Raw genomic sequence first — 15385 nt, 5'->3', positions numbered from 1 at the left:
ATAGGGCAAACCAAAACACAGGGGAAAGAGCAAAAAAAGAGCCCCTCTGTCCAGTTTCCATAAGTCTTTTATTATGTGCAGATGGTACTTTATGCCATAATTATTGAATAGGGCCTTGCAGGAGCATCATCCAGAGTAAGTTAGCTGAGCAGTGGTTCCTGCTGAATGACAGAAAGCAACTTTCCATGTCCCTAATATGGAGACCCAAAATGCCAAGGAAAGATTATGAGTGACCAGATTCCAAGTATAAAAAGACTGCTGCAGCTAGAGGCTACCTGTTTTCCAGTGTTGGAAAATATGACTGGTTAGAAATGAAATCTGCCATTCTTCTTTCTGGTGAAAACACCTAATGATACTTTCTTTCATAAATGATGTTCAACAGCTGACAGCAGACAAATACCTGAAGCTTTGGACTTGCTCAGTTCTTTTCTTTTTATTCTTATGCCAATGACTGGAAGTTGTAACACTGGAGGAAATCACACAAACATAGAAATCACACTTCAAAATAGCAATTCTTAAGATCAGCAATTGTCTAAATACGACAATTTGGACATCCCAAGTCTCTTACTGGAAAGATGGTAACTATATCAGTTACAGCTTTCTCTCCAACAACAGGAACCATTTTATATTAACAATATGAAGGCTTCATCACATGGACCAAGCTCATTAAGTCCCCATAGGATTGGATAGTATCCCTGTCATGAGCTGCCCAAGGGATCAAAAAGGGGATCCAGGTAACTCTGACTGGACTGCATAATTCTGAGAGTCTGGACCAGTGTTTTTCAAACTTGGCAACTTTAAGATGTGTGGACTTCAGATCCCAGAATACTGGATGGGGATTCTCGGAGTTGATGTCCACATCATAAAGGTGCCGAGTTTGAAAAACACTGGTCTGGAGGGAGGTAACAGAATGGAGAATCCTATGGAAGGGCATAGGAGGGTCCGAAACCCTGAAGAAGAATGCTCCAAATGGCTGTGAACAATCCAAACACTGGGCCTCCTTCTTTGCTCCTTCTATGACTGTCAAATCCCATCCTTGCTCTGTGGAACTCAGGAAGTTGTACAGGGATTTGGGTTACCCGTTTAATCTTCAAACTAACCCTACAAGGTACGTTAGGCTGAAAGACAGAACCAGTATCCTCCAGCAACAGAGTATGGATTTGAAATTATCTTCCCATTCCCAATCTAGCATTCTAAGCAGTTCACCTCAGCATTCCTGAACAAGCAGATAATTGTGTTTCTTTATGTTACGTTTACCCCACCTTGCTCATTTACCTTGGAAGCAAGATGTTGGTGCTATGGTTGTCTGACCCATAGTTGGACAGGGATTAAAGATGAAACATGGATCCCTTGAACCCCAAGCAGAAACAGGGGCATCTCCCTGAATTCAACATATGATTCAACTCTGTTTCTTTGAGCATTCCTGTCTCTTTTGCATCCATACATTACCTCAACAGCAACCCTCCAACCTGTCTTATTTCTCTGTTGCTTCAGGTCCTATGTCACCATGCAGCACTATGGAGTGAATGGCTATTCTCTTCATGCCATGAATTCCTTGAGCGCCATGTATAACCTGCACCAACAAGCGGCCCAGCAAGCCCAACACGCGCCTGACTACAGACCCTCAGTGCATGCCCTCACGCTGGCAGAGAGGCTGGCTGGTAAGAACAAGGATGGATTTGGTGCCATGAGGGAGGGAGTATGGAAGCGGCATCCCTGTCACAAGCCGCCCAAGGGACCAGCCCTTTAATAAACCCAAATCAGAGTTGGAATGACTAGAAATGTCCAATCTACCCTCAAGAAGAAGAGGAAGAAGCGATGTTGTACTTACTACCTTCCCCTTCCTTGCAATTCTCAGCACCCTTAAGACAGTATATGGTGTTGATTTTGTTGGTTTTTAGTGTATCTTTCCCTTCTATTCATTTATTTTGTGGTACTTATAGAAGAAATGCAAGCCTGAAGCATCCACATTTGGTGGCAGTCAATTTCCCCTAATATTCAGAAAATAATGAATGAGTTAACAACTTGATAAAAGTATTTCTAAACCACTGCTCATTACAAAAGCAATTTTCCTTAAAACATTTTGGAATAAAAACAAAGTAAGAACAATAAAAACAACCCACTCTAAGGCACATGTTATTGTGTACAACTTTTCTGAAAATACCTCTTTAATGTAGCTTCCCTAATATGTACCTTGGGGTATGTCACTTTCCAAAATATGCACTGTTTTAAGAAGTATCTTTCCTACATATATATTCTTTGAGCAAATTTCTGAGAGAAAGTGAGAGAAGACTTCATTCATTGCTACCAGTGAATGGGTTTCTTTTTGCTCATTTTGAAATCTCTGGTGGATCTCTTTTACATTCCTTGTCTCTTCTGTGGTGGAAGCTCCTTTTGAGATTTTAGAAAATGGATTTCCCAGAGATTTATGAACTCTTGGGGAGTGCTTCCATGGATACAGAAGGTTGCAGACAATGATCTTCTACATATACAGTAGAGGATAATAGAACAACAAAGGGGCAGAGCTTCATGATGTTTGCCAATCCTTCTTTTCACCCATAATGTTTACCCAATCCCTATGCTGTCCAGAGGGGCTGACCATGCTAGCTGGGATTATGAAAGATGAAATCTATCACATCCAGGGGGATCTGATTAGGGAAGATTGGCTTATATGCAAGAACAAATGCCTGAAAATTACTTGTATTTCTAACATATTGATGCTGAGTCAGCCTTGCAACTTTGGACCTTGCACTGTTAGTTTCTTTGGTCAAATCAGGCAGTGATGGAAGCCTTGAACCAGAAGTTTTCCCAAATATTATTTTAGTTTTTTGTTTGCTGCCCTGTTATTATTCTTTTAACACACAAATTACACTAATTAAATTGGCCACATTTCTTGTCTTCCAACGGCTGTACGTTTCAAGACATCATCTTGGAGGCCCGTTACGGCTCCCAGCACCGCAAACAGAGGAGAAGCCGCACAGCTTTCACAGCCCAGCAACTGGAAGCCCTGGAGAAAACTTTCCAGAAGACTCACTATCCAGATGTGGTGATGAGGGAGAGATTGGCAATGTGCACTAACCTGCCAGAGGCTAGAGTACAGGTACCCATTACTCGGTACTTCTCATGTCAATGCAATTGAGCTAAATGCTGATCTAATACTTGAAAGGAAGTAGAGAAGATCTCTGAAAACGTGTTTTGTCATAATCACAGTGTCTCAAAATGGTACAACTAAGTGTATCTAAAGAATCAAATAGCTCTTTGGCAGCAAAAATGTCCTATCAGCTAAGCTGGAAAAGTGTAGGTTTCTGCTAGATGGGTGACTGCATGTGAGTGGTGTCATTTCTTTAGTCTTAGTCCAAATGTTAGATCTTTGAACCATGAAAACAGACCAGGTAGTTCATGAATCTCCTCCTACTTGTGCATATCTGCTCCTTCAGAGTATAATATGACTATCAAGCACACAGACAAACAGACCAGAACCACGATCAAGCTTCTTGGCCTTATTTCCGTTTTGGTCCTGCAAGTACGACATTCACCTGTGATTAACAGTGCACGTATTTCTGCCTATACGCTCAGAAACATAGGACTAAATTGCATAACACAGTAAATAGATAACACATACCTAAATATGTCTAAATTTTGTTTATGATACAGTAAGAGCCCAGAGCTCTTATTCTGATTGAGACCACTGTATGTGGAGAGGAGAAAGCTTAAAGTTGCTTCAGAAAATCTCAATACCATGGATCAATTAAGGAAGGAAAAAACTCCAACGATGCCAAGGGAGTTTCTTCCTCTTCTCCCTTCTCTTTCTCATGTGAGAAGGTAGATTTCATAAACCACCACCCCTCCCATGCACAGTGGTTTCAGTTAGGGCGCTGTGCTCCATGTACTACTGTAAACAAAGATGAGGACAACTCAGTGTTATATATTTAACATGTTATGAAGTTAAACCTGCAGATGCAGTAAAGTTATGGGGGGTTAATTAATTTCGTTATGTGTTTTAGGTGTTATTCCTGCTTGTACTTTACACCCAAGCTTGGAATAGTTGCCAGTGACACTGCTTCAGATCAATTGTTTTGAAGATGGCAACCCAAGACTTGATCTCAAACTCACAGCACTGTGTGATGACCTTTTTCAATATATAATTGTATTAAAGACTTTTAAAAAGAGTATAAAAACTAACACAAACTAATATAAAGTAAGAAAAACAAGAGAAAGAAAAAGAAATCAAAGAGAAGTGCAAGAAAGGAAAAAGAAAGTAAAGAAAAAGTAGAAAAGAGATACAAAGAAGTAGCTTCTGATTTTCTTTACAACAATTATAAGTACAATTATAAGTTTACCTCTTACTCTATGGTTACAACGTACTTCTCTTCTTTCTATAATCTATTCTGTTTAATCATCAAAACCGTAAATCGTAAGTTCATTTTTTTCTGTTTCACACAAAAGGTCCATAAGGGATTTCCAGTCAGCAATAAATGTAGGTATTGTCTTTTCTCTAATCAAAGAAGTCAATTTGGCCATCTCAGCAAGTTCCATCATCTTCACCACCGTTCCTCCATCATGGGTAATGCTGAATCTTTCCTTGCTGTAGTTATCATATACAAAAACAAAATTCCACAACTTTTTTCCAACTGTTTTTCCATCAATCCCAAAAGAAAAACCTCTGGTTTCAATTGTATATTAATCTTTAAGATCCTTTGAATCAGTGTATATATTTGGATCCAGAATTTTCTAGCTTTTTTGTACATCCACCAAAGATGTTAAAATGTCCCTTCTTGTTGTTCACATTTCCAACATAAATTTGAAGTGCCTTCATACATTCTAGACAATTTCTCTGGTGACAAATACCAATGGTACACCATCTTATAAAAATTCTCTTTAAGATTATAACATAAATTTTAATCCTCTCAACCACATATTTTCCCATTGTTCCACCTGTATATTATAACCAAAAAATGTAGCCCACTTTATCATACAGTCTTTCACTTGTTCTTCTTTTGCTTCATATTTCAATAAAAGTTGATACATTTTAGAAATTACATGTACATCATTTGTACACAATTCTATTTCAGACTCAGTCTTAGAATGTTCAAAACCATAAAATTCTTTTGTCTACTTTAAATCTTTCTAATAATTGTAAATAAGAGAACCATTAACAATTATATCCTCTGCCACCAGTTCTTCTCTTGATTTTATTTTACATTCTCCTTGACAAAATTCTAGTCTCTCACAATAAGTTAGCCATTTGTGCTTACTTATTATTTCTCGTCTATAATATGCTTCTTGTGCTGAGAGCCACAGAGGTATTTTCAGGCACAACTTGAGTTTGTATCTTTTCCATAATCTCAGTATGGCACGTGTAACAAAATGTTTTTTAAAATCCACAGTGACCTTAACTTTGTCGTATCACAAATATCCATGCCACCCAAATCTCAGGTCATGTCCTTCTAACTCCGTCCTTCCTTATCTTTTTTAACTTCATTCCATATCTTAACATAATTATTGAAATAGCATACAATTCATATTTGTCATAATGATACCCAGGTATTTTACCTTCTTCTCAATCTTAAAGCCCATTTTATTCATCAATTCTGTTTAATTTTCTATTTCCATATTTTTGTTAACATCTTTGTATTCTGTTTATTAATCTTAAAACCTGCTGATACACCAAATTCTTTTAATTTGTCCATTAATATTTCAATTCCCTTTAAAGGATCTTTCAGAACCAACACCAAGTCATCTGCAAAAGCCCTTAACTTACAAGCTTCTTTTTTGATCTTTACTCTCACAATTCACTTATCTTGTCTTATATCTTTATTCAATATTTCCAGAACTAAAATAAAGGGAGGGAACAGTAGGCATCCCTGTCTTGTTTCTTTTTCACAGGGTTTTGTCAAATCTCTATTAACAATTATTTCTGTGAGGTATAGATCAATCTTATCCATTTTATGAAGTTCTCTCCAAAATTAATATATTCCAGAATCTTAAACTAGAAAGCCCAGTTTCAATTGTCAAAGACCTTTTCTGCATCTAAGAAGATCAATGCAGCTTGTTTTTCATTATATTGCTCCAAGTATCCTAAAATGTCCAACACATTTCTGACATTGTCCTTTAGCTGTATTTTAGATAAAAACCCACATTGATCCTCATGAATAAATTATTGCAAAATTATTTTCAGTCTATCAGCTAGAATAGTGGTGAACAACTTGTAGTCATTGTTTAATAATGTTATTGGCCTATAGTTTCTTGTTAAAGTCAAATCTTGTCCCTCTTTGGGTATTAATGCTATATTGGCCTCTTTCCAACTCTCTGGCATCTTTCCTCCGGTTCACTGTATTTTGTAAAGGTTGTAAAAGTTCATCCTCAAAACATTTATAATAAGAACCTGATAATCCATCTGGTCCAGGAACCTTTCCTAGTTTAATCTTCTTTATAGCTTCAGAAACTTCCCTTATTGTTATAGGTCCATTCACGATCTGTCTCTGTTCCTCTGTAATCCTTGGTAAATTTTGTTTCTTTAGATATTCATCTATCTTCTCTAGGGAGATGTCACTTCCTTTATACAAATTGGAATAATATTGATGAAATGCTTTTTGTATGGCCACATGGTCCGTTAATACAGTATCTCCTTCTTGTAATTTCAATATCATTTTCTTTTCTTTTCCTTTTTGTAATTTATATGCTAGCCACTTCTCTGGTTTATCTGCAAGCTCAAATTTTTTTTGCTTTGCATAATTCATTTTTATTTCCATTTCTCTTACTGTTAACATAGATAATTGCCATTGTAGAAGCTTAATTTGTTGAGAGATACTTATCTTCTCTGGATAATTCTTTAATTTGTCTTCTTTTCTCTTTATTTCATCTGTAATAGCTTGTGTTTTCTCTTGATTCTTCTTTTTAAGTTCACTATTATGTTGTATAAAATGATCTCTAGCTTTACTTGCATCCCAAACCATTCTTAAATCAGTGCCTTTACCTAAATTATTTTCAAAAAAAATCTCTTAGTTTCTTTTTACAATCCTCCACTATTGCTTCTTTCTGTAGCAACATTTCATTCAGTCGAAAAGAATTAGGTTTTCTTTTGTAAATTGAACTCACAGGATTATAATCTGAAAAAGACTTTGATGATATCTCTACTTTAGAAAGCTTAGTGGCCAAATTCTTTGAAATCCAAATCATGTCTATTCTTGAAAAATATCTATGTCTTTCAGAAAAGTAAGTGTAGCTCTTGAATTGCTATTTTTCTGTCTACAAATATCAACCAGCCCTAAATTTTCCATCAGATAAAAAAATTGGTAATTTGCCTCGAGTAATTCTAATATTTTTTCAGAAGTTCTGTCCATTTGTGGGGAGATCACTCCCTTCCAATCCCTCATCAACCACCAATTTTCATAGGAAAAACCTATTAATCTTTCCATAAGTCATTTATAAAACGATACTTTGTCCACATTTGGAGCATAAATTCCAAGTATCAAAGTCTTAGCCCCATGCAAATTAACTTCCACCCCAACAAATCTACCATACTCATTAATTAATACAAGTTCTGGTTTTAGTTGGGGATTTATGTACAAAACAATTCCATTTTTTTCTTTTTCTTTTTTGTTGCTGCAGAAATAAATTCTTCACCCAAATTTTATGAATCAAGTATTTTATGTCCCTTTTTCTAATATGTGTCTCTTGTAAGCAAATCATACTTTGTTTCAACTTTTTCAAATAATGAATTTTTTTTTCTTGTGAAGAGCATTTGCTCCATTTATATTCCACATTAAGCTTTCATAATCCATCATCAAGCCAAAAGTTTAGAAAAAATTGTATCTATAGTGCCTAGTTCAGTATCATCTCTTTCAATTCCTTGTTGCACCTGTTGGAATTTTTGTGTAGACTCCTCTGACACCTCCATTTGGATCCCCTCCAATTCTTCTTTGAATTTTTCAAAAAAATTCCTTGTCTTCTGGACAGAATTCAGTCAAAACCTCTGTTGTTTAAAAGTAAAATTCACACCTTCCACACCTGTCCCTTTGGAGTAGGATCTTTTTCTGCTTTAATCTCTCAGTCAAAACAAAAACACTCTTTTCTCTTACACAAAATTCTAATAGGAATTTCTTTAAGAACAATTATATCTATATTATCAATCTTCAACCTTGTATTAAAATGCTGTTGCAGAACTTGATCTCTTGTCTTCTTCCTGACAGTGCACCAGAACATCCCTTGGAACATTTCTCGTTCTTGCAAATATGGAATTTATTCTATATACTTCTGCCTCAGTGTCCTCCACTTCCCAATCCAAAAATTTTGCCAGGGCTTTAATAATCTTTTCTCTAATATCTTCATCAGAATCCTCTGGGATTGCTCTAAGTCTCAAATAAAATTTCTCTCAGTTCTGATACAGCTAGATTATCTAGTTCTCTTTCCAACTCTCTATAATTTCTGTCTTTTTAAGATTTCGACCTTGTCATTGACTTGTTTTACCTCTCCAGACACTTGTTTTACAGAGCTTTCCATCTTTTTAACATCTTCTTTCATCTTCTCCTTCATCTTTACAAATCTTTTATCCATTCTTTTTTCAAAAGCTGTCAGTTTGGTATCAAGTGATTTAGTTAGTTTAGTATCAAATAATTCTGCTAATTTATTAGCCAATTCCTCAAATCTTTCCTGAAGCAAATCCGGTGTGATTCCTTTCTCTGCAGGTTGCTCTAACAATCCTCTCCTCCCCTCCATTCTTGCCGCTTTTCTAGTTGTCATTATAATATTGTAATCCAAAAAGGAAAGATGAATTACTGTTACCTTTTGTTTTGCAAAATCTGCCAATTGTCTGCACTCTTTAATAGTAAACAGAAAACATTCCATGAAGGTCTGGTTCATTTGTCTAATTTAATTCCAATTTATTCAAAAGCACTTTCACCAAAAATTAATCTTTCAAAATAACTGTCCCCTCTGTTTCAAACTTTCTTAGATCGGCTCCTTGTTAAGCTTTTTGCCAAAAAAAATTAAGTCCTTAAAACCCTTTTCTTTCTTTATTTCTTTATAATCCAAAAGAATTATAACTCACCAAGTGGAATCTTATCCTGCTGCTTAGAAAATCTCTCTTTAGCTATACATTAGTTACACCCAGAAGAGGTTAAGGAATGACGTTTGGCTGAACTTTGTGTCCATATAATAGGCTGCAATTACAGCTGTGAGCTTGATTGAATTCCCTCAACTCCCAGCCGCTCAATTCATGAGCCAACCACAAAAACCTCAGTTCTGGCAGTCTACTCACAATGAGCAGCTGTCCAGAGAGCAAATAGGCAACCTCATGATCTCTCCTTTACATGGAAAGATTTGCGATGGCCGATCTCTGCCAATCTGGCCGCTGATCTCCACTGTATTGACGTCCCCACTCCTTCAGGGACATCTAGTTTGCCATGATCCTCACTGGAAGCTCAGCACTATCCTATGCATATTGACCCAGCAATAAATTCCAATACACTTCATGAGGTTTAAGTGTGCATAGAATTGAAATTGAAATATGATATCAATGTCTTCTATCTGCTTTAATGTAGTTTTAAATCTTCATCAGCCCCAGATTTATTATAGTTCATATTTTCAGACAAAACAATTAGGAATTCACTGCCAGCCATTTGTAAACAGGAGATTATGCTGATTATATGTTGAATTTGTTTGAATTTATAGATGTACTGTAGTTTGCTAAGGTTTCTGGGGGGAGAATCCAATATTTAAAAGAAAAAATTACTTTTATTCTTCCTTTTTTCCTTTTTCTTTCTCTTCTTTTTTGGGGGGGGTACAAACAAAGGTTTGGTTTAAAAACAGAAGAGCTAAATTTCGAAAGAAGCAGCGTAGTCTGCAGAAAGAACAACTTCAGAAGCAGAAAGACTCAGAAGCCAATCACAGTGAAGGCAAAGCAGACACGCCTGTGTTAGAAACACCAACTCCAACTCCTGATGCAGACAAATCTCTGAGCTTGCCAAGGGAGGTAAATGCAGAGCTCAGCCTGACTCTCTCAGAGCATTCAGCCAGCGAGTCAGCAGCTGAGGACCAGACAGACAAAGAGGAGGAATTCAAGATCTCACTGGAGGAGAACAAGGCAGAGAAAAGCCCTGGAGTGGAAAACAAGGTACTGAACAACAAGAGGACAAGTCCAAAAGCAGGTGAGAAGAAAACCAACTCCTTTGCTAAGGATTTTGATCTCAAAATCTGTATCAGACTGAAGTGTGTAAGCCCAGGTTTCCAGATCTCTTAACAATGTAAAAGATTTTTTTTTAAGTGGTGAAAGTAGAGAAGAGAAGCACACAACAAGGACAAAGTCAGAAAAATACTATTCTGACAACATAAATGACCCTTTAAAATAATCACATTGAACCATTTCAATCACTTACAGATGGATCATTTCAGAAGGGAATTTTTGTCTCTGGAGAAAAGTGGCCTAAACGTTTCTCATATTTTTCTTCCTTTTGTCTTGAGTTACTCAGATGCCTCACATTCATTATTTCATTCACTGAGTCAGACAGAACAATGTGAATGAAGCAATGTGGCTGCTTCATTTTTGGAAGCTGGGGCAGGATGTTGTTTCACACGTCCCCTTTGAAAGGATGTCTTACTCTCAAAGCATTGTCATGACCCTTCAGTTGCCCATTTTTACTGAAACAGCAAACTGAGCAGGCACCAACATTACCTGTAAGCTCCATTTATATGGTGCAGGGTCAATGTTATAGCCAGACTAGATGCTTTGTAGCGGTCCCCCTCCCCATATTCTTGACTGTCTTTCAGTCTTTGTTCCATCTTCCTATTATTGTTCCCCCCTCCTCCTCCTCGTGTCCATCTGGCAGAATTCATACAGCTCCAGGGTTATCCTGGTTAGTGGATAATCCTTGCCTCCATTCAATACATTCGCTTATAAGCCAATCAAACAGGCTGACTCATACAACATACTAAGCCACAAAAAAAGAAAAAGAAAAAGCCAAGCTTGGCATCCATCTTTGTAGATAGCTGTATCAAAGAGAGAAATCTGACAGAAAGAGACATGGTTCTTGAGGAAGCACTGAGCAGCTTGTACTTCCTGCAGAAAACCAAGACTTCTAGAATGGGGAGCGGCTGGGAAACACTTGGTAGAAGGCTGAGTGCAGCAGGCATAGTGGCCTGAAACTGTGACATATGTAAAAGTTCAGGCCAATTGCCGGACTTTTAGTTCGGCTGATAGTTCACATGGCAACAAAGGTATTTCTGTAAGGTAGCATTTGTCCTTGTTGTTCCTCCATTCAGCTGGGTTGATGGGCAGAGGACAGGTGGAAATTTACATCCAATAGCTGAAATGGCTTTCCAAAAATATGCTGTGAATTGTGTACCTTTGTCACAAATTAGATGATTTTGGAAAGCTCAATTTCATAAAACTCACTGAATAAAAAGACAAGCTTTCTCAGGAACAGAGGTGCCAATGACAGGGAATGAAATGAGTTATACAGGCCCTTGACACATGGTATGTAGTCAGTAATAAAATCCAAGGAACTTATGTCCCAAAGCCCCTGGGGAAAAAAAGAGTATGGAACAGACCAATTGGCTTATTGGTGGGAGGTTTGGCATGATGACACATGTGGCAAGAAGAAACGTAGGCCTTGAAGTTTGCTCTAATATGAGGCAACTGAGAAGGAAATGGGGCATTTTATATATTCCACTAACTAGTAAGTTGTCATGGCAGAACTTTAAGAGTTTTTTCTTTTTGGAAGTAGGAATATATAGGTGGTCATTGTCATGCAGTTCTTCATATTCCCAAGAAATGGTGAAAGGAGATTTTTTTTTTAAATCTCTAAGATTTCTTTTAAGTGTTCCAAATTCTTGCCTTAGCTCCGTTCTTCATGGGGTGTTTCACATGTTCAAGAAGTTAGCACCAGTGCTGAAAGGTTGCTTTGATCATCAAGAGCTGCTGGTTAAAAATACCATAGACCCTTTCAGTTTCAAGGAGCTACCTGGAAAGAAATGCCCATTAGAGGGGGCTGTCCTCAAATTCTGGAGCAGGAAGCATAATTGGAAGCACCAAGCAATACAACAAAGTGGCAGGTGGGATCTGGATGATGCAGGAAGGCTGAGAAGTGAATCCCTTGTTGAGCATCAGAATCCCAATGAAAAGGTATTCCTTCCTCGATAAGATGAAGCAGAATTATGGTATTAGTGCAGCAAAATTAGGAAGAAATTTACAGTAAAAATGGCAAAGTCCAGAAACCACTGTAACATTCCTTACAATGAGTGTGTGTGTGTGTTCAGTTTCCCCCTCAAAAATCATTTGTACTTTAGCTGGATCCATCTAAATATGATAACCCAAACAGTTCAATACTGTCAGATTAAAGACATATTTCTCTACCTTAATGTAGAGGCTGTAGTAACAAAGATATTAAAGGACTTCCCAAATTTGTGAATCCTCAGAGTAAATAAGCAAATTATCCAAATACATGACTACAAAATCATCCAGAAAATCAGGAAAAATATAATTTATAGATCACATAATGACAGGCTTTATGTTAATCCAAATGGCATTGATGTGTATGCAAACGTCCCCTAGCAAGTAGTAAAGGCAGTTAAATATTCATCCCCTTCTTTCATGCAAATTAGATCGTAAGGTCCTCTAAGATATAATTTGGTGAACATATATGCTTTCCGTATGACATAGGGCCTGGATACCTGAGTGACTGCTTGTCTCCAATTGTTTTTGCCCACCCAGTACATTCCAGCAGAGTGGGTATACTCCAAGTACCCTCCATTAAATATTGCCATCTTGTGGGACCTAGAAAGTGTGCCTTCTCTGTTGTGACCTCCACCATCTGGAACAGCATCCCCCAGGGATAAGGATGGCACCCACTCTTTTAGGGTTCCAGAAAGCCTTAGAAACCTGGCTTTGATCCCAGGCCTGGGAATGATATTTGTTATTTATTTGATGGCCCCAGTTTTGTTTTGTGGATTTTGTTATTAAAGCATTTTAGTCTGGCCTGCCTGTTAATTTAATTTAATATCTTCAGCTGTTTTTATGTCTTTTTTAGTTTTTTGCACCGCCCAGAGCCCAATGGACCTGGGCGGCCAAGATAGATAGACAGACAGAGAGACAGAGAGACAGACAGACAGACTTCCATATGACCTGAAACCCTCAAGTATCAGGCAACTGCACTGTGTTCTTAGAGACCAGCTGTTTAGGATTCCCCAGTATAACTTGGAGGGTTCAGCTGTTCCTCATCTATTAAGATCTACATGTGAAGGTATTGCCAAAAAGGACTACCATCAACACAAGTTTTGGAATTACGAAGTTACAGCTTTATATTGTAAAAACTCAGGAATGACCTTCATCCATCATGATGGAGCTTAAGAGCAATTTTTCAAATATGACAGGCCAGTGGGATATGTATAGCATTCTCAGCTATTTCCTACAAACAGAAGCCCTGCATCCATTTTATTGTGATGTGTTTTTTCCAGACTACAATACAGGTTCACTTTCAGCCTTTGCTTGCAATGAATGCATGGATAACATTTCACACAAACAATTCATCCTTGGATGAGTTCAGTACAGACATATATGAAGCTATGTGGTAAATACTTAACAACTAAATGCTTAGTGCCAGTACTATGCCAAGTAATGAGGTTGACTGTATAGAGAGCTGGTGTTACTATCCCTTTGCTGTCACACAGCAATCTGGCAAAGAAGTGACGTGGTGACACTGAGCATAAGAACAATAAAGACTTACTAATTATTGTTCTCTCCTCTTTCCAACCTCCTCTTAACAGTCTCTAAAGCAATGGAAGTGCATCTTCTAACCCAAGTCTCTAAGCTTGTCATTGCATGAATACCTATGCTTACAAATGTATGCATGTTTAATTTTTGTTGTAAACTCCATCTCTGAATGAAGTTGGTGACATATAAAACAAACAGCTCTAACGTGTTTTTGCGTTTGTACGAAAGGAAGAGCAAGTTATTGTTCCTGAGGAGATCATGTCTTATCCGGATCAGAATCACTAAGAGTGATTGGCAGCAGTCCTCAAGGATTTCCAACAAGAATTTGTCCAGTGGCATCCAAGGTCTTTTACATGAGGGAGGGACCTGTAGATTTCCAGAGGTTGATAACTACACCTCCTTACATCTCTCAGCATTGGCAGTGCTGTTAGGGGCTGCCAGCAGTCGTGGAAAAGCAACATCTGGAAGGTCATGGGTTCCCCTCTGATTTTATATGCAGAGAGCCAGTTTGATCTAGTGGTTAAGGCACCAGGCTAGAGACCAGGAGTCTGTGAGTTCTAGTCCCGCCTTAGGCATGAAAGCCGGCTGGGTGACCTTGGGCCAGTTGCTCTCTCTTAGCCCAACTCACCTCACAGGGTGGTTGTTGTGGGGAAAATAGGAGGAGGAAGGAGTATTAGGTATGTTCACTGCCTTGAGTTATTTATAAAAATAATAAAGGTGGGATAGAAAATAAATTTTAAAAAAATCATGTTTTCAGGCATTGCATTACCGCCATCAGTCTTTCTCCCTTACCACTAACACACTGCACTGAGCTTGAGACAACTTTTAAAAATTCAAATGTAAATAGTTTGTCCCAGGTTGGAGCTTATTTCTTCACTGACTTGATTTTGCTGTGTTTAAAAATGCAGATTCCCCTATCAGCACCGCTGCCGCCGCATCCTCCAGTATGTCTCAGACCCATTCCTATTCGTCTTCTCCTCTCAGCCTCTTCCGCCTTCAAGAGCAGTTCCGCCAACACATGGCAGCTACCAATAACTTGGTCCATTATTCCTCCTTCGAAATGGGGAGCCCTTCTGCCATGCCATATTTGGGCATGAATGTCAACATGGCACCCCTAAGCTCACTGCATTGCCAGTCTTACTACCAGTCACTCTCCCACGCCCAGCAGGTGTGGTCCTCTCCAATTCTTCAGGCATCTTCCTCTCTTCCCAGCCTGAACAGTAAAACAACCAGTATTGAGAATCTTCGGCTGCGAGCAAAGCAACATGCTGCCTCTCTGGGGCTGGATACTTTACCAAACTGAGGGCCAGGCCAAACCCAGGGAAAAGCCCGATGAACAGAAGGTCACAAGGAAACGCCCAAGTCTCTGCCACTGGAGAGAAGGATTTCTGATGTATAGCCTACCACTTTCAATTTTGTCCTCCATTAAGGTGCTCCCATTTGTGGAAAGGGATGACAGAAGTCTCATGGATTCCACATCTGGCATTACCTCTGCCTCTTTGCACGGGCCAATTAAAAAAAAAACTACAGAAAGGAAAGGTGTTTTAAAATGTGAAATTGTCTTCAGAACTGTGAGTCAAATATGAACTGTTTGGGAATGTTCTTGTTATTATTCTATGTGCTGATTGCTTTGCTTTTATTTGGGGGGAGGGAGGAGAATCAGGAAGAGGAAGTCCT

The 15385-nt window shown here is 38.2% G+C and overlaps 1 protein-coding gene across 2 annotated transcripts; it reads left to right on the top strand.

Moving 5' to 3' along the window:
- The first annotated feature begins 1498 nt into the window (after positions 1-1498).
- DMBX1 (diencephalon/mesencephalon homeobox 1) lies at positions 1499-15016 on the top strand. 2 transcript variants are annotated; one of them, XM_063300119.1, is made up of 4 exons: positions 1499-1661; positions 2922-3100; positions 9794-10148; positions 14617-15016. In XM_063300119.1, the coding sequence occupies exons 1-4, from the start codon at positions 1508-1510 to the stop codon at positions 15009-15011; spliced, it is 1083 nt and encodes a 360-aa protein (XP_063156189.1). In that variant the 5' UTR covers positions 1499-1507; the 3' UTR covers positions 15012-15016. The 2 variants fall into 2 exon arrangements, with proteins under 2 accessions (XP_063156189.1, XP_063156188.1); XM_063300118.1 differs by having other exon boundaries at positions 1508-1659; positions 2905-3100.
- The last annotated feature ends 369 nt before the right edge of the window (positions 15017-15385 follow it).

The sequence above is a fragment of the Candoia aspera genome, chromosome 3 (assembly GCF_035149785.1).
Source record: "Candoia aspera isolate rCanAsp1 chromosome 3, rCanAsp1.hap2, whole genome shotgun sequence".
Lineage (NCBI taxonomy): Eukaryota > Metazoa > Chordata > Lepidosauria > Squamata > Boidae > Candoia > Candoia aspera.
The sequence above is the reverse complement of the archived record's forward strand: the minus strand, read 5'-3'. Positions and strand labels throughout refer to the sequence as shown.

Bases quoted from the DNA above. Each gene is read 5' to 3' on its own strand.
- DMBX1 (XM_063300118.1), top strand. From the start codon at position 1,508: ATGCAGCACTATGGAGTGAATGGCTATTCTCTTCATGCCATGAATTCC. The intron at 1,660-2,904 runs TGGTAAGAACAA...CTTGTCTTCCAA, and splicing joins ACGCTGGCAGAGAGGCTGGC to CGGCTGTACGTTTCAAGACA. The intron at 3,101-9,793 runs GTACCCATTACT...GTACAAACAAAG, and splicing joins TGCCAGAGGCTAGAGTACAG to GTTTGGTTTAAAAACAGAAG.